General features: G+C 40.9%; 1 protein-coding gene across 1 annotated transcript; it reads left to right on the forward strand.

Moving 5' to 3' along the window:
• The first annotated feature begins 9900 nt into the window (after positions 1-9900).
• Positions 9901-12653, forward strand: LOC137825875 (uncharacterized protein At4g08330, chloroplastic). Its single transcript, XM_068631672.1, has 2 exons — positions 9901-10263; positions 11956-12653. Exons 1-2 carry the CDS (start codon positions 10175-10177, stop codon positions 12350-12352), a joined length of 486 nt encoding a protein of 161 aa, XP_068487773.1. The 5' UTR covers positions 9901-10174; the 3' UTR covers positions 12353-12653.
• The last annotated feature ends 8014 nt before the right edge of the window (positions 12654-20667 follow it).

Genomic DNA, 20667 nt, shown 5'->3' on the forward strand with positions numbered 1-20667 from the left:
GGGGGTGCCGTCCTCGCTATGACTAATCAGGCCGGCAGGTCCCACGCCACCGGGGCCGGCGTCCAGGCCGAGAAAGACACCAAGAATGATTTCACCCTGGAAATGGACGGGGAATCCCACCCCAGCAAGACAATCAACACCACCGTTCCAGCGGGTCCGGACCGACGCCATCCCTTCACCGACCGTGTCATGGAAACCCCCTTGCCAGACAAGTGGAAAGGCTTTAACAGGGACCGTTATGATGGGACGACCGACCCAGATGAGCATGTGGACGCGTACATGACCCATATGAGCCTGTACACCACGGACGACGCAGTATTCTGCCGAGTCTTTCCAACCTCACTGAAGGGCAGCGCTCTGAGCTGGTTTACCAAACTCCCAGCACACTCAATAGACTGCTTCGAAACACTGGTAGCCAAGTTCGACGTCCAGTTCGCAACCAGCCGCCCCCACCATCTGACATCCATAGCCCTGGTCGGCATTCGTCAAGAGAAGGGAGAGTCCCTCCGAACGTTCATTGACCGGTTCAGCAAGACCGCTATGAGCATTCGCAACCTCAGCCCTGAGGTGGCGATGCACCACATGCTGATCGCCCTCAGACCCGGCCCATTCGCTGACAGCCTGTGCATGCAGCCTGCTACCAACCTGGATGACCTTAGACGCCGAGCGGCCAAATTCATGCAGCTGGAGGAACTTCGTGAATTTAGAAACAACGCCCGAGCCGAGGCAAGCGGGGAAAAGAAAGAAGATAGAGAGCGGCAAGGAAGGTCCCGAACCGGTCGGGACCAGAAAAGGGACAATCGCGGACCCCGTTTCTCCCGCTACACACCTTTGAACGCGGAGAGGAGCAAAATTTTGCAAGAGGCCCTGAGCGCCGAGTTAATACCACCACCCCGAAGGGCCTTGAGCCCAGAAAATGCCGACCGCAACAAACGATGCTGGTACCATAAGAATACCGGCCACTCTACCGAGGAGTGCCAAGCCCTGAAAGACAAAATTGAGGAACTTATCCAAGCCGGGCACCTCAGGCGCTTCGTGCGTGGAACCCGAGAAACGCGCCGCTCCCCATGCAAGGAGCAAACGGTCAGGAGACGAGACCGAACCCCCCCAGGCCCACGAGATGGCGACAGGCGGGGAGACCGACGGGGACGAAGAGACGACCCCCCACAAACCGACACCCGCAGAGGCCGAGAAGTGATTAACACCATAGCCGGAGGGTTCGGTGGCGGAGGCAGTACCAACAGCGCACGCAAGAAGCACCTCCGCGCCGTCCACCAAGTAAATCTTGTCTCCGTCCGACCAAGGATGCCACCAATCACGTTCACAGATGAAGATTTCAAGGGGATAGACCCAACGCAGGACGACCCCATGGTGATATCGGTCGACATCGATAACTTCACGATCAAAAAGACCCTCGTGGACCAGGGGAGCTCGGTCGACATACTGTACTGGAAGACCTTCAAAGCCATGAGAATACCGGAGGAGGAAATGATGCCCTACAACGACCACGTGGTCGGCTTCTCAGGGGAGCGCGTAGGGACGAGAGGATACATAGAGCTGTACACGACGTTCGGCCTGGAAGGGGCCAGCAAAACCCTCAAGATCAGATACCTGGTCATAAACGCCAACACGTCTTACAACATCCTCCTCGGCAGGTCGTCCCTCAACAAACTTGGAGCGATCGTCTCCACACCCCATCTGGCAATGAAGTTCCCTTCCCTCTCGGGCGACATCCTGACCATACATGTAGATCAAAAGGTCGCCCGAGAATGTTACGCCGAAAGCCTGCGGGTCGAGCCCACACAACAGAGGCCCAGCGGCAGCCGCTCGCCCAGGCGAAAGATAGCTGGCCGTGGAAGAAGCCCCCGCCGACACTCACTCCAGCCAAAGAAGGGCATCACCATGGCAGACCTGGATCCCAGGGAAGTTGAGCCAAGACTTGAAGCCAAGGACGAGCTGCGACAAGCCGAACTCGACGGGGAGGATCGGTATATAAGCATAGGCACGGCAATGGCCGCCGCCGACGCGGACTCCGTTCACCAAACCCTCAAAAGAAACGTAGACCTTTTTGCATGGACGACGACCGATGTACCAGGCGTCCATCCGGACATCATCACCCATCGCCTCTCGGTATATAAAGAAGCCCGACCGGTCGCACAAAAGAAGAGGAACCATGGAGAGGACAAGCGGCTGGCAGCCAGAAGTGAGGCCGAGAAGCTCTTGAAAGCCGGCTTCATAGCCGAGGCACGATACTCCACTTGGCTGGCCAACGTCGTGATGGTTAAAAAGTCGAGCAGCAAATGGCGAATGTGCGTAGACTACAAGGACCTCAACAAGGCGTGCCCCAAGGACTCATATCCCCTTCCCAACATCGACCGGCTCGTAGACGGAGCGGCCGGCCACAAGATATTGAGCTTCCTAGACGCCTACTCCGGCTACAACCAGATCAGCATGCACCATAGCGATAGAGGTAAAACGGCCTTCACGACGGACGGTGCAAACTACTTCTACAAGGTAATGTCGTTCGGCCTAAAGAACGTCGGGGCCACCTACCAGAGGCTCATGGACAAGATTTTCAAAGGGATGATTGGCCGAAGTGTAGAGGTCTACGTGGACGACATCGTGGTGAAGTCCGACTCGTGCGGCCAACACATCAAAGACCTACAAGAAGTCTTCGACGCCTTAAGAAAGGTCAACATGCGCCTTAACCCCGAGAAGTGCGCGTTCGGCGTTGAAGGCGGCAAGTTCCTCGGCTTTATGCTGACCCACAGAGGAATCGAAGCGAACCCTGACAAGTGCAAGGCCATAACGGAGTTGAGGAGCCCGAAAAACTTGAAAGAAATTCAACAACTGCTTGGCCGACTGACAGCACTTTCCAGATTCGTACCCCGCCTCGCCAAACGGATCAGGCCGATAGCCGCAATGCTCCGCAAAACTTCGAAATTTAGCTGGAACGAGGAGTGCGAGCAAATCTTCGGCCAGCTCAAAGAATTCCTGTCCTCGCCGACCGTCATCCAAAAGCCCCGCCTAGACCTACCCATAGTAGTCTACCTAGCGGTATCGGAGGAGGCGGTCAGTGCCGCCCTCATCCAGGAGGTGGACCGCGAAGAACACCCGGTATACTTTGTCAGCCGGACGCTCCATGCAGCCGAGACCAGGTACCAAATGATAGAGAAGGCGGCACTGGCCCTAGTGCTGACAGCAAGGAGAATGCGCCCATACTTCCAGAACCACGAAATCAGGGTAAAGACCAACTATCCCATATATAAAATTTTGTCTAAACCCGATCTTGCAGGAGGAATGATAGGGTGGTCGGTCGAGCTTTCAGAGTTCGACATCAAGTACGAACCGAGGGGTGCCATCAAATCCCAATGCCTAGCGGATTTCGCAGCCGAGCTCCCCAAGAACACAGAAGTCTCAACCAAATGGGTCCTCTACGTGGACGACTCTTCCAATAAAACGGCCTGCGGAGCCGGGGTCGTCCTCGAAGGACCTGGGGATTTACTGATTGAACAAGCCCTCTAGTTCTCCTTTAAAGCAACGAACAACCAGGCGGAATACGAGGCCATACTGGCCGGCCTCAACTTGGCGAACGACCTAGGCGCGCGAGAGGTCGCATGCAAGAGCGACTCCCAGCTGGTCGTCGGCCAAATCAAAGGAGAATTTGAAGTCAAGGAGCCCCTCCTACAACGATACTACCACACCGTCCGTAACGTCATGACCAAGTTCGACGCGGTGGCGGTCCAACACATACCACGGGAGGAAAACGAACGTGCCGACGCACTCTCCCGCCTGGCATCTACGAAAAAACAAAGCCACCACCGATCGGTCGTCCAGGTGCGACTAGCACAGCCGAGTGCCGAGTGCATGACTATCACCGAGACCCACACATGGATGACCCCAATCACTCAGTACTTGGAGCATGGGACATGCCAGCCGGGGGAAGAGAAGAATATCAGACGGCAATGCGCCCGGTACACCATGGTCGGTCAGGATCTATACCGAAGGGGGTACTCTACGCCACTCCTAAAGTGCCTCACCAAGGAACAATCCCAATATGTGCTGCAAGAGATCCACGAAGGGGCGTGCGGGAGCCACTCCGGAGCCCGAACGATGGCAGCCAAAATAATCCGCAGGGTATTATTGGCCGACTGTCCACGGAGACAGTGCTGACTACGTCAAGAAATGCCAAAAATGCCAAGAGTTTGGCCCCCTCCACCACCGAAAACCAGAGGAACTGCACAGCATGACGTCACCCTGGCCGTTCGCTATGTGGGGAATGGACATCATCGGCCCATTCTCACCAGACAAAGGCCAGACAAAGCATCTGCTGGTCGCGGTGGATTACTTCACCAAGTGGATCGAGGCCGAGCCGCTAGCCACAATCACCGCCCGAAACGTCCAAAACTTCGTGTGGAAAAACATAGTATGCCGGTTCGGCATACCACACTCAATAGTCTCCGATAACGGCCGACAGTTCATCGATCAAGGCCTCATGACTTTCTATGACGACCTCGACATCAAATCCCTCACAAGCTCAGTCGAGCACCCACAGACAAACGGACAAGCTGAAGCGGCCAACAAGGTTCTGTTGAACGAGCTAAGGAAGAGGCTCGGCACTGCCAAGGGAAGATGGACGGAGGAACTGCCCGAGGTCTTATGGGCATACCGCTGCACCCCACAATCCACCACACAAAAAATCCCTTACAGCCTCACGTACGGCACCGAGGCCATGATACCAGTAGAAGTCGGGGAGCCATCCATCCGACGCAAACTCTTCGACTTATCCCTCAACAAGGAAAGTCTGGCGGTCGGCCTCGACCTCTTGAACGAGCTTCGAGATAAGAGCAAGATACGAGAAGCGGCATGCAAGCTTCGAGCGGCAAGGAGATACAACTCAAAGGTCCAACCCAGAAGCTTTCAACAAGGTGACCTCGTCTGGAGAATGCGCAGCAACGCTAGGAAGTCGGACGGCAAGTTCTCATCAAATTGGGAAGGACCATTCCGAATCCGAGAAGTGGGAGAAGGGGGAGCCTATCACTTAGAGCACCTATCGGGAAAAATTGTACCTAGGACGTGGAATGCCACGCACCTAAAGTTTTATTTCAGCTAAACATGAATAAAATATACGCACTCTTTCCTCGCCCGGCCGGTCCATCGGTCGGAGAGGTTTTAACGGGGCGTTTCATACATAAGTGTATACAATGAACGACAAAAACGGTTCGGCCAGGACGTAGCCTCAACCGGCATACCCTCCCGAACCCGTACCCACTCGGCCAGGATGTAGCCTTAATTGGCATACCCTCCCGTACCCACTCGGCCAGGATGTAGCCTTAATCGGCATACCCTCCCGAACTCACTCGGCCAGGATGTAGCCTTAACCGGCATACCCTCCCGAACCCACTCGGCCAGGATGTAGCCTTAATCGGCATACCCTCCCGAACTCACTCGGCCAGGATGTAGCCTTAACCGGCATACCCTCCCGAACCCACTCGGCCAGGATGTAGCCTTAATCGGCATACCCCCCGAGACACACACAACGATCGGCACAAGTCCGCCTAAAATAAACGCCAAAGACGAATTCGCTAAAAGGTCGGCCGACCTACCGAACTCCATTACAATCACTTGTTTGATTTTAGTTATCACAAGTTACTCAATTGATTACACATACCGACCGGTTGCTCCGTTCCTTTTTTTTACTTTGTTAAATTTACGAGTTAAGTTTAAGGATTCAAGCCCATTCGGCTCGTAAAGACTCGATCGTCCAGAAAATGCAGAAACAATTAAAGAAGAAAACTTATAATATTAAATTGAAGAAAGGTGGGAGCCACACCCCGGCCCCAAGGGTCTAAAATTAAAGCTAACCGCCTAATCTACGATATTCAACATCTCATTAGAGGGATCAGCTTCAACTTCTTCAACAGGAGGAGGACCGGCCGCTGTAGGGACCAAACGGCCATCCACAACTTCCATGTCTTGGTCAAATTGACCAGATGGAGGTGGACCGCCACACAACACCTCAGCTTGTCGGACGGCAAGATCGAAGCTCTGGCCGATGAGCACCATGGTGTCCTCCATGGTCTTCAGAACTTCGGCCTCCGCCATCCTCTTGGCCTCGCGCTCGGCCGCAGCTTCCTCCTCTTTCAGGGTGGCCCGACGGTCGGCCGCTTCCAATGCCTTGCGAAGGAGAATAACCTCCGCAGCTTTCTCGGCATCGGCCTTCTCCAGCTCGGCCACCCTTTGCTGACGCAGCTCCAGCTCGGCCGCCTGCGCACACAACTTCTTTTCGTAAGTTGTGTTGGCCTCCACGGCCTGCTTCAGGTTATGGCCGGCCTCCTGGAGATCGTGCTCGAGGCGCGATATGTCCTCGACCCGGCTTCTCCGAGCGTCTGCGCCCTGGCGGGCCAAAAACAAACCCCGGCAGATCATCTCGATGCCGCCGTCCAGGAGGTCGTCGTCGGGGACCGACCGGATCTCACCCTCGATGTTGGAGGGCAGTTTGAAGCTCACGACCCTGGAGAAGGACCGGTCATCCCCGAGCGCGAGCATCGATCCGCTCGTTGTGGCCAAAGGCACCGCCACCCCCGTCGGAATTGGGCGGTTAAAGTCGTCAGTAGGGGGGGCAGTCGGCCTAGAGGACCGCGCTGGAGGAGGGGTTGGCATCTGACCCGCCGCCCGAACGGTTCGGGCAATATTGCCGCCTTCGCGGCCACGCTTCTTGGAGGGGCCAGCCTCCTCCGCCCGGGGCCTGGCACTGGTGGCCCCTCTCTTCTCATTCAGCTTATTTTTGAACGAATGCAGCATCCCAATGGCTTGGGGGATTTCTCTCTTGGCGATTTCTGCAAACCAAACGAAGCATGGTCAGTTGGAACATAGCATAAAAAAATAATAACAAGACCAAGTGCATGAAAAAGAACATACCCTCGAAAGCCTCCGCGCGATTGGTCGCATTGTACAGCGACATGAGCGGTCGTGCGGGGAGCTTCCGGGGGAGACTATCAAATAAAGAAAAAACGAGCCGCTCATCGCTTGGATGCGCCGACCTCGGCCAATCCGTTATCTTTGTCGGACTCCTCGACCAAAAAAGAGGGAAGCGAGACCAGCCAACCTCATCAAAAAAATAACGTGTCCCGGCCGGCTCCACGTACACTTTAAAGAACTTCTCCTTGAAGTTCTTATAAGAGGCCGTGAAGGGCTTGAACAGCACACTACCCGCCCGGCTGACCAGCGATTGCCAACTGGCAAGCTTGGCCGGGTATGACGAGTAGAAATGAAGAAAGCAGGAGGGAAGAGGGCGCAACCCAAACGTCCGGCAAACAATGCGGAACGCCTGCATCGACGCCCACGAGTTGGGGTGAAGCTGAGTCGGAGCCACGTTCAGCTCCTTCAGAACCCCGGCCGTAAAGGCATCAAAGGGCAGAGACACATGCGAGTCTGAAAAAAGACAAGCATACATGAAGAAAAAAGGAGGCTCGGTAGATGACCGCTCCCGGTACACACGGTCCTCCAAAGAGCAAGGACCGAATGCCAACAAGGATTCCTCGGCCGAAGCCTTCAAGACAGGAACCTCATCCAAAAATTCGGCAATAGAGGCGTCGGTAAGAAAGGAGGACGACACCTCACATACCCGGGGATCTACCCAGGCCGGCCCCACATGGGGTCGCGGCCCCTCAAAAGGGGCCGAGCGGTCGGACGCATTACCAGCGTCCTCCCTCACCAAGCCTGGAGAGGGAACCCTCTCCACGTCCCTGACCGGAGAAGCCTGGCCAGAAGAAGAAGAAGAAGAAGAAGAAGAAGAAGAGGAAGAAGACGAGCAAGCCGGGGGAGACTCGGCAAGAGCAGACATGACTAACCTTGGAAACGAACGAGGAAAGCAACTAAGGCGGTCGGTTTGTTTCGAGGTGTCGGAGCTCAAGCAAAGATAACGCGTGGAACGCTACTATTCCCAGCCCCTATTTATAGCCCGGAAGGGCCTCGGAATCCCAAACGTCACAAGAACCCCAACCGTTGGATTCGTTTGATCCAACGGTTCGCATCGCTTCGCGCTCAGAAAAACCCCTCATTAATGCGCGTCACGTCAATCGCTCAGACGCCCCCAAACATCACTTCATTCATCATTACACAATCCGCCCGAGGCCCATTCTTCAGACTCTTCGGCTGTACCACCTCTCGAGCCTGGGAGGCAACTGTACTAGGATGACCGACCGGTCCCTTGACCCGGTCATCCCATGTGTCAAGACCATACTTTAAGGTACGAGGTCGACCATGTGTCACACGCGGCCGACCGACACAGAGTGCTCAAGTCAAAGGTTGACCCAATTAACGAAGGTTAACCTATGGTTAGGAAACGGCCTAATCCAACCCTAATCGCTAAACAACCCCCTAATCCGGCCCAACAGCGAGGGCCCATCAAGGTAATATAAATATCACGAATTCTAAGGAACAAGGTACGTCATTATCTACAGTATTCCAACCAGCCGAATACGATACCCCACTGACTTGAGCGTTGGAGTGCCATCTGCAGGTACCCCACCCGCCTGAGGAGTCATCCAGCGAGAAGAGCCGAAGGAGGAAGTGAGATACGACCGAGCGACATTCGAAGACAATAGTTCTCCCAGTCCCCGACCTAGTTCGAGAACACTATTGATTAAAAAATAATTGAAAAAAATCATTTAGAGAAACGAGTAAAGAAAATATTTGGATATTTAACCGAAAATAGTTATTAAGAGTACTTATTCATATACTTGAGATTTAGTAAATTAGATCGTTTATACAAACTAAATTTAATCTATAATTAAAATGAATTTGTATAAAATTTGTGTATTTTTCTTTTGTCGACCTTTCTTTGAAATTTCTTTTTTTATATTTTTAAAGTAAAATAAAATGTTTAAGAGTAGGAATATTTTGAAAACACAATTCAACTTTCTTTTGTTATGTCTTTATTATAATATTACGAAAAAGAAAATGATTTGGACTCATTTTTCTTATTTTAATGACAATTTTTTTGTACTTACCAATAAATTAGATTGGAATTAGTGAATTCTCAACTTTTTTTTATTTAAATTTAACCTATATTGATCTATTATTTTTTATTTAAGTTTAAACTGTATCAATCTAAGTTTAGAAAATAAGTGAGATTGATTTTATATTTTTATTTATTTTGGATTTGTAGAATGACTTAAGACATTAATATCGTTGTATGAACTATTCTGATTTATTTTTTTAATATTTTGATTTGGTTGAAATTGAATTATTGGCTATTGATGAAGCATTTCGTGAGATGGGTTAGGATAAGTTTACAAATATTATATAGGTTAATTTTGTGAATCCAAACCTAATGTAAAACTCGACAAATATGGTACAAGCTTATGCGAATCATTTTGTTGATATAATATATTAACATTAACATTATAAATAGTTAATTATAGAATTAAAAGATCAACAAATATAATTGAAATAACTGAAAATTCGTTTATTATGTAAATAAAAAAAGAGTGAACTTGTTCAAATGTTTTTTTACACAAAAATAAAAATAAAATCAAGTTGACATTATAGTATATAGTATGTAGAAAAAAAATATATTTAATAGATAAAGATAATATTTATTTGAAAAATTACTATGTAATGCACATACTAAATAGCTATTTTGGTATATGTAATTACTAGATATTTATAATTTTGTGTGTGATTGGAATTTTACCGTTGTAAAATAGAAAACATTTTCGTTTGCAATATAATATTTCTCTTTGAACCGTTATAATGACTCCTAAAGCCATTAACAAAACAGATCAATCATTTAACTTAGTAACAGAATTTTTGTTTACCCCCACGCGGTTTAAAAAAACAAAATCAACTTACACAATAATAAATAACCAATATTTAAAAAGGAGTAAATAATAAGAAAATAAAAATCCAAAACCCATTTTCATTCACTCAAGCTTCATCTCCATCATCATCATATACTTCTTCTTCCACTCCCTCACAAAACGGTGTCATTTCGATCGCGTTCGGTTGGGTTCGGTCAATATCGCGCTCCGAATTCTCCGGAACACGCTGTTCACCGAACGAAACCAAATTTTCCTACAATTGGCTTCTCTTCACTCGCCCATCACCGCCGGTGGCTCTTCCGCATTCCGCCTCCACTGCCACCGCCGCTGGAAAAGCCTTAGAGGTGATGGGTGATTCCGTGTTCAAACAAGACGGTCACTTTAACCGAACCTACTCCTACCAATCTTGCTCCTCTCAAAGAGATGTCCGTTACAGGTTCGCTTTCTAACTCATCTTCATCGCACTTTCCTTAAATTCGTTAATTCTCTTTTTAGGGTAAATTTTCTTTTTGGTAAATCGTAATCGAATTGTTTGGGAAATAGTTCTGCGACGTCGATCGTGATAAGGAATTTTTTTGCTATTATTTTTTTTTAATTTGTAAAATTTTATTGTTAATTTTTAGCCCATTTAGTGTGATTATTAAAGTCGCTTGATTTTAAGGGAGATTTTATTTTATTAATTTCAAGAGGAGAACTCAGACTGGTGATAGAGGATTAAATTGGGTACTCAGTCACTTTCGCGAGTACTAATTACTTGATCATTGTAGAGAGATTGAAAGTTACTCAGTATTTTTCCCCTTCTCAAGAAAAGTGACGTTTCTAATTTTTCTTCCTTATTAAGCAAAGTTTTAAAAACGATCTGTGATTGCAAAGTTTTGGGGTTTCTAGGACCGCAATTTTGGCTACGTTTGGTGCAATTGTCTATAACTTTTTATAATGTTAAGGATTTTTTTTTTTATAATATTAAGGATCGTGACGATACTGAAACTATAATTTTAAATCTGAATTGTTAGATTTTCTGCATCTACTAAGAAACTCAATTTGAATAGCAGTGTTCATGAATGTTACTCTTGAGTTGAGAGTGGTTGCAATTAGAGTTGTTTCCTTGTGTCCCATTTATCAAGTTTTGCTATCTTGTGGACTGTTCGAAAATTGGAATGTTTGGAGTATACCCTTTTCTTTGAGCTATAACCCAATATGTTAAGAGTTTAAGATCGTATTTGATTGAAATCATGATCTGCTTTACATGGGAAAGGAATGGGTTGCTTGCTCTTAATCTTATGAAATATTGAGTAGCTTCTATAAAGTTGTGTAAGTAATGAATTAACATTGAGCACTTTGAAATAGAAAAGAAAAGAAGAAAAAAATGGTATATGTAGTTTGCCTTTGGTATATTATATGAAGACTACTAGCATGTGTTAGATCATGTAGCATATTCTTGATTCCTCTTTGAACAAGTGCTGAGAGTTAATTTTATCATGCTGTGGATGTTCCTAGCTCAAACAAGGTTGGTTCCTGAGCAGACAAAATAATGAAGTTTGAATGATGAAAAATGATTGTAATGTTATTTTTTGTGGAATATGTTTATGAAAAGTGATAAGAATTGAGCGATAATTAAATCATGATTATATTTCGACGACCAGCTTGCTCAAGTTCTGGTAAGCTCTTAGATTGCCAATCACTTTGCAATGGAAAACCTTAAACAGAAAAGGAGTTGGTTAGCTTCCATTTTTGTAAGTTCTAATTCTAAGTATTTTTAGTCATTTGTTAAATTTCTTTACTCGTTTTCCAAGGCTTGATTGATGGGTGGCTGTTGGATTATTTAGATGGCATGGATGGTAAGTGCTGTAGTTTGAGCTTGCAGAACTTAATATTACAAGGCAAAAGTTCCAGTCGCGTTCCCTTTGGTTGTAAAGCAAACGGTAGTCTTATTAGATGCACATACGTATGATAATTTGTGATGACAATCTTGTCTTCTTTGAAATGTATTCTTAACCTGGTCATTGTAATTGTTTAAGTCACATTGAAGACTAAGCTTATTATATTGGGGACGATGTACTTGCGATGAATCTGGGTTCTTTATTTTTCTTGTTAAAATTACAATACCTTTTCTTTATATATTTGGCAGCTGTGGTACTTGTGGTTATGAATTGAATCTATCCTCTTCAAACCGGAACACCTCATCCATCGGATCAAAATATGGAAAGTCTATAAAGCGAGGTATTATATCATTCTTCAATATTGATCTTAGCAGATTTACCCAGGTTGATGAAATTCAGTGTGTGCCGCATTTTGATAAGCACTCATGGGGATTGTTTCGCCGAAGAACCAAGCTTCTTTGTCGCAAGTGTAGCAACCATATTGGAAATGCACACAATGGCTACACTACATCCTTTCCTCTTGTGTCAGATGGAGCAGAATCGTCTCCTAGCTCCAAAGTGGCCAGTCATACAAAATATGACATTCGCATTCGAACCTTGCAGCCTTCATCTTCTGAAAGATCTGGAACTCTTGTGTTTGCTTGAAATACCTGGTATAAAATAACAGTACTTCCTACACAATCAAATCCAGTGAAAGGGAGGTTAGAATTTCATTAATTAATACATGCAGTAGGTTTGGCAAGGTGTTTGTGCTTTTCCTAATGAAAATGGGAGTAATAGCCTTATGAAAGAGTTGTAAGAATCAAAATTAAATTAAATTATTACATGTGTGGAATTTTATGAATTTCACTAAACTGTTAAAACTTCCAAGGTAAAATATTATTTTACTGGGTACAAAACCAGAAAGCACAGGGGAAAAGTAAATAGAAAGTTATTTTTACATGAATTGTTTGGTTAAAGGATGCTTCTTAACATCATATTTGCATTTTGTGATATTGACTTAATTGAAAATAAATAATGGTTAGTTATGAATGTTGACAGCACATGCAAGCTTTTAGATTGGGCAATGCACAAATACATGTTAAGTGTCAACATACATATACATTGCTTGTGGCACAAGAGTTACAGATAAACTAGTAGAGTCTAAATATCATTGTCTAACATGGATAAGAACAATCTTATGCGGATGTTTTGTTCGAAGGTTTAGCTTGAGGTTTTTGCATTTGTTTTTATTTTGGGAAAAAGAGGTGGTGGCAGGTGGGGTTGTTTTGAAATCTCACACCCAATATCTCAAGCAATGCTTAATTTTCACATGACAGAACCCTTGAATTTGTACCTGATGATACAGGTTTAATTAAGAATGAAAATAGTCAGACCTTATTCTTTAAGAATCACATTTCACTTACGTCAGTCCTTTTTAGTGATTATAATGATTAGCGCTTGACAACTTTTATGATTAACATTTGTGATTTTTAAGAAGCAATGCTGGGACTTTGATATTGTTAGAGATTGACATGGTCCTGGGTTTTCCCTTTTTGACTTCATTAGTAAACTAGTACTTTGTTTGTTCATTATAATCTGGAATTATTTAAAATGTGATCTTACGTAATTGTTTTAAAATATCATAAATAAAAAAAGTTAACTAAAAGCCTAAAACATGCTACTACTTGCACTTGGTTGGCTTACTCCTAAGGAGCACTGCCTAGAATTAACCAAACCTTTGCTAAATTAAATAGCAACCTTATTTTCTTGTGATAATGAATCGTTTAAGAAAATGGTGATAGTTCTCTTATAAATAGTTTAAATATAGTGATGGAATTAGTTCTTGTCGGCAAGTTGCTAGCAAAAATGAATGTTTACTTGGCTATGGTAAAGTTCTATGTAATTATGATTATTTTACACTTTGTAAATGCACGGAAAAAATAAAGAAAAAAGTAGGAAAGAAAAGGAAACTCGAACTATTAGTAAATTTTTTAAAATTCTGTGCTTTGAGAAAAATATATATAAATAATGTATCCTTATGGTGTATATCATGGTTATACCTATGGGAAGTTTGTGATCAAAGGCGGAATTGGAAAAATGATAGTTTGGGCCACAATTCAATAAACATAAAAATTTTCAAATTTTCAAACATAGAAAATTCATCAAAAGTATTCAACAAATTTTAAGGATCTAAAATTATAAACCGTAATCACCGACTTTACATGTCACTTAAAATGTTAATGATTTCATGATAAAAGTGGTATATATGTTAATTGTTAATTTTACAAAAAATCTTATTATTATATTTTGAAACTAAAAAAAGTAAATAAACTATGTTATTCACTAAATTATCTTTTAGAAAAATAGTAGTCAATAGTAATTGAAAAATAATTTGCTTCTATTTCAACAAATACTACCACTCTTAAAAGAAAACTATGGCATGCAATTTCTAAAGTTTAGAATCTCAAATAAAAAAGAAAAAAAGTTAAATGATAATTTTCAAATTAATATAAAGGAACGATAATAAAATAATTTATCACAAAGTATTGTCATTTATAAATTTAAGATAGCTATTATATTGTAAAAGAAAAAAATATTAGAAAAATACATAAAACACACTTTAATATTTTATTTACGAACAACAACAATTATTTATATAATGAAAAATCATAAAAAGAATAAAATATTTTGATAAAATTAAAATAATAATATCTAAAATAAAATTATCTGCATCTTTAAATAAAATAGTTGTCTAATGTTAATATATATTTAGAAAACGTAATTAAAAGTTTAGGGTAGCCCCTAGAAACTAAAGTTGGCCAAATGAGCTAGTTCAATTTATTTCATGTGTTTTACTATGACATGCTTTTTAAATGGATTGACATGATCCAAACCTTAAATAATTAACTTAACCCAGTTTATCACAACCCATTTAAGGGGATGTATCAGAGAAAGAGATGGGAGTTGAGATGGAGGCAATGAGTGAGAGATGTGGGGATATGCATAGTAAAATTGTATTTTTATTGTATTTTTTTTTAAACAGGCTAGATATATGTTTGGCAAATTCTCTCTTCACCTCCATATCCCCTTATTTTTATTTTAATTGTGAAAAGTCAATTTTTACTCTTTTAAATATTTTAAATAATTTTAAATTAAACATAATCCTATCTTTTTAAATAATCTCATATGCATTTCTGCATCCCATGCTTTCCTTCCGGTTGCAACATCTTCATTATTCTCAAGTCGCAACATTTGAGAGAGCAATACTACCATTTGAGCATGCAAGAAGAAGATATGGAGGTGCAAGAAGAAAGTATGGAGATGGAAGAAAAATTTGCCTTTATTATATTTAGTCTTCTTCTTTAATTATCCTTACTTCTTGATCAAGAATTATCTAATCTTTTTCTTTAATTATCCTTATTTCTTGACCAATAATTATCTAGTCTTCTTCTTTAATTATTATTACTTCTTGACCAAAAATATGGTAGGCTACAATTGGATTTGATTGACTTTAAAATGTTCATTACTTCTTTGTCCTAAAGAGGCCGAAATATAAAAGTCACTATTAATATTTATTTTACAAATAAAAGATAAAAAATCACCACTCCTAAAATGATTTTTATTTATTTATTTTTTATTGTTGAAAAAAAAATGAAAAAAAATACAATCAAACACTTATTTTATTGAAAGAAAATACATAGTATGTATGTATATGTTGCTTCTTAGGTCTTTTCATGTTTTTGATCCACTTTCAAAGTCCTTTCTTTGCCTTTATAAGCCTTATTTATTGCATGTACATACATTGTTCATCTTCTTTCTTGATTTCACTCCTCTTCTCGGGTCTTATGTTTTGCTTTGTCTCACCATGAAAATATAATAAGATTCATGTAAAAGTAAACCTAATAGATTAAATTGTTATTTTGAAACTAATCATTAAAGTAAGTGTTTTCCCTTAGATTTTGAATAGAAGAACTCAAATTATAAAAAAAGTGTCTTGATCGATTTATTGGTGAATATACGGATGAGAAGCTATATCAAAGATGCGAAAGTTAGGTTAAGTATTTCGAAGGAGGAACCAAGTGTTCATTACTTTATCTTTCAATGCTCACATCTTCTAGTCTTATTGGACTTAATAGGCACAATACAAAAGTTACCATTAACACTTATTTTACAAATAAAAGAAAATATAATGAAAATAAATTTTACTTTTAAAAAATTATATTGTATAAATAGGTATTTTATTTTTTTTTAAAACAAGTTTAGATCATATCCATTCATGCGTTTATAACTAATTGACAATGCATTTATTTCAATTAAAAACAAATAAAAAATTTATTGGGCTCTTTTTGTTAAAAATTTCCGATTTAAACCTATTAAACTAAATTCATTACATAAATTAACTATGTTAAAAACAGTTTTGAAACTATTTTTTGCCAATATGTTTGATTCTTTAAGCGCATAAAAGCAATTTTCGTACATTGTACTGAAATAATAAAAGTAAAAAATGAAAAAGAAAGAACTTGATTATCAAATGATAATTTAGGATGAAACTTAAAGAGAAGTGAATATTCTAACTAAATTTTAGATGTACTTTTAAGAAATTTTAGTCCAAAGAAAAGAAAGTTTAAAACAAAATAGTGGTGATTAGAAATTAAAAAAATGATATGAACTTATCAAGTTCGAAAAAAGTATAATAGTTTGAGAATTTTTTAAAAATATAATAATGAAAAGAAGGAAATTACCAAAGATTAAAATAAGAACTTGCAAATAGAATTCATAAAACTAGTGAACAAGAACAAAATCAAAAGGATCATGGTTTAATTTTGTCATTCTTAAGTTTGACATTCACATACATCATATTTTTTTTGTCATTCCCACTAAATTACATTAAATCCTTTTATATAACATTCCTCTCCATACATTTGGTGAATACCCTTTTTCTGTAGGCAAAACCCCTCTTCCCAACATAAAACAACTCCTTAGGGACCATCTTTTAAACAAATCATATTTTCTTCCTTCCTCGAAACAACTAACCTTCACATCATTGTCATAGTTTCACATAAATATATTCACCTATAAGTTGATCAAGACATGGAAGTATTCCTTTACCAATAAAATATCACCTTCACTCTATAATTTAAGTTCTTCAAAATCTACCACCTACAATAGTATCAAAAGGGAAATCACTTTTGTAATTAGTTTCCTAAAATAATTTAATCTATTGGGTTTACTTTTTACATGGACATTAATGCATTTTCATGATTAGAGAAAACAAAACATACAACTAATGAAGAGACACTAAATTAAGAAAGAATATGATGAATTTTTTTTTTATCATAAGTGATGTAACCATGAATGGAGTATATATCACCATCTAAACTAGCCCAACTTTACAAGAAGATGACCATGAGCAAGAAACATTATTCAAAGCTAGGTCAAACATCTTAGGCTAGATCACAAGGCCTTACCACCCCTTAGAAGATAATCAAGAGCAGAACACCAGAGCATGGACTAGGATGCCAACTATTCTTTTTTTTAATCTTTTTAAGAAAATGTGTTAAATATCATAAAATTGGGCTTGTTCATGGCCCATAGGAGGATGAAACCCTAACATATAGAAGTGTCTCACATGTGCTGATCCTTAGTCACACTCCACACATTAAGCACATGCTTAAATGTGTAAGTGTGATCCCTTCTAGATCCACAATTAGTGGCATAAAATTAAGGACTAAGGTAGCTTATATTTGAATTTTGAAGGCCTTGCCTATTGTAATTCACTAACAATTTTTTGAGTAAAAAAGCTCTGCGTGAGTGATTTCCTGAGTGTCTAAAATTCTCTAAGTCTTATCTTGGCTAGATGCTTCAAGTGGTGACTCCCTTCATCACTTGGAATTTTTCTCCTCCAAGTGGTGTGACCTCCTCCATTCCTCTACCTCCAACCATCTAAATTTTCCTTTCTTCTTCTCTAATTTGATGTCTTTCATTTTTTCCAATTCTACTATATTTTGAGCTCTTATTTCCGCTTGCATATTTTCCTTTGTGAGTATTTTCCCTTTTCTCTTTAAAGAGAACCTTCACACTTACTTAACCACTTTGTTACGTTCATGTCAAATGACAATCCTCACTAAGTCATCACCATATTTGTTAATCAAATTCCTAATACAAGTAAAACCAATTACTCAATGAGTGTGTCTCCTAAATCAACTCATATCAATAAGGGTTAAACAATACGTATATTTTACATGGAAGGAAGAAGGTTTACGAATAGGCCTAAAAAGCAACACGTACAAAAATAATCAGTTCAAAACTACGAATAGGCCTAAAAAGCAACACGTAAAAAAATAAACATTAAAAACAGAAAACCCAATGGCCTCTCTCAAGATAGAGGATGAAAACTCATCATTCCTAGCTTGGAAACAAGGACATTAAACATGCTTCTATCTAATGTTTTGGTGAAGATATTTGTAGGTTGTTCAGTAGTTTTGATGGTAAAAGGATAAAATATTTTTGCTTGAACTTTCTTTCTAACCACATGACAATTTATGACAATGTGCTTTGTATGTTCGTGAAAAAAGAGATTGATGGTAATGTGCCTAACTACTTGGTTATTAGAGTAAAGGTTGATTGGCTAATAAGGATCAATCCGAGCATCGCGTAAAAGGAATGTTAGCCATTGTAGCTCACATGAATTAGAAGCTAGAGCTTGGTACTTGACTTCATAGGAAGAGTGAGATGTAGTGATTTAATTTTTGGTTTTCCAAGATATCAAGGATGATCCAAGGTACACGCAATATCAAATAGTTGAATGTCATGTGTAAGGACACAAAGCCCAATTTGAGTCACCGAAAGCCTTTAATTGTATAAAAAAAGTTTCAGGGAAAGAAAATACCTTGTGTAGGGGAGCCCTTTATGTACCTTAGGATACAATTCACAACTTGATGACAACCGCCCAACCACACACAATAACATAATAAGGAGGGTGAAGACCTAGAGTCTATTTATGGACTTACTTTCAAATATGGGTCTATTTGAACTTTTGTTTATCTTTGTAGGCCCAATCAAGAGGACGACTTTAGGATGAAGGAATGTACAAATCATATCCAAGAAGACCTCCAAGTCATTAAAACACTAACTAGAGCTTTGGTCAGAAGAACACTAAAAGATTGAGTTTCGGCTCACTAGTCAACATTAGGATTTCATGGGCCATGTATTGGGCCTAGTAGCATAAAATAATTGGGCTAAATATTTGCGCCAAGTAGCATAGGTTTATGGTCTTGTATTTGGACCAATAGTAAAATATGTCTAGTTATGGTTAGAAGTGACTACTTAAAGTTACAATTGGGCTTCCTTGAGCCTAATGTAACCCTAAAACGTCTAGGATATAATATAGGATAAAAATTACCTTGGCAAGGAGCACATAGACGTCCACATGGCAACTTAGGAGTGGGAGATGGAAGGTGTGAGCTACACATGAAAATCATGAGCTCACATGACACCTTCTCATTGGAGAGCTTTATTTTGAATTTTCAAATTTTGGCTCCAAAATGTTCAACCCCTTCCACTATAAATAAGTGGGAAGGTTACATGTAAAGAAAAGAGATCAAAATATACAGAGTTATGTTGCCGACACTTCTAGCAAAGCTCTCCTTGTTTCCTCTCTCTAGGGTAAACAACTCTTCAATCTCTCACTTAAATTCTTCAAGTGGCTTAACTCATCACTCTCCACACTCCTCACGACACTCCTAGGAGCCAAGAGCTCTTTCCAGCTTCTCCTTGAACTTCATTCTTCATTGCTACCGCCAATCTCTCCATCAAGCTAAGAACCAAGCCAATCCATGTAGGTTTCAAGCTATCACAACTTTGTGATGATGAATAAAAGAACATTATATGAACTGGCTCATAAATTGTACCATGAAGTTAATGTTAGGTCTAGTGTTACTCAAATATAGTAACCTTCCACTCATTCTACGATATGATTTAGCTTCATAAGTGTAATAGTCTTGCTTGAACATTTGTTTATGCCCTTTGTCATAGGTGTAGAACATGGTTTGCTGCAAGCATTCCCGAGTCCACTAAAATGTTAAGAACATATTTCCTTTCGCAAACATGTATCCTTTGCTTAAGCAAGATATCTCCAACCTAATGAAATTTTTCAGAAAAATAGGATCTTTGATTTTATAGGTTTCATTTTGGAATACTTTGACCTTGTTAATGTCATAGAGACTGTTACCAACAAGAAGAATGTCGTTCACATAAACAAGTAAGGCGAGAAAGGAAGTCGTTCACATAAACAAGTAAGGCGAGAAAGGAAGTGAAAATTTTCTTAATGAATAAGAAGTGATATGAAGGAGATTGGATGAAGTTGAGGTTATGTAGAGATGAAACAAGCTTAACATACCATTGTCTGCTTGCTTGTTTTACGCTATACAAATACTTAGTGAGATGACACACTTGATTTGGCTTGTTGGTGTTTAGTACTTGGGATAAGATCATGTAAAAATTTTCCTTTAAATCACCATGGAGGAAGGCATGATTAATGTCGAGTTGTTCTAAAAATCAATTATTGGTAGCAGCTAGAGTAATAGGCAGACAAATATTGGTTATTTTGGCATCTAGAGAATACATATAGAAGTAATTAGTTCCTTTAAGCTAGGTGTATCCTTTCACAACAAGGTAGGCTCTGTGGAATTCAACATCTATATTGGCATTATACTTTAAGTTATAGACCCACTCACATCCAATAGGTATATTCTCTGGTTGTAGAACTAGTGTAAAATACAGATATTACAACAAGTTATTAAATTGGTTAAATGAAAACCATGTAATTTTTGCAATTACACAGTGGCATTTTTGCAATTTTTGGCATAGATATTACATCAGTTGCACTCACAACTGATGTAATAGGTTCAAAATCACATCTTTACACATTAAGTGGTGACATTTTTGCAATTTATGTCATAGATATTACATCTACTCAC

Source organism: Phaseolus vulgaris, chromosome 8 (genome assembly GCF_000499845.2).
Source record: "Phaseolus vulgaris cultivar G19833 chromosome 8, P. vulgaris v2.0, whole genome shotgun sequence".
Taxonomy (NCBI): Eukaryota; Viridiplantae; Streptophyta; class Magnoliopsida; order Fabales; family Fabaceae; genus Phaseolus; species Phaseolus vulgaris.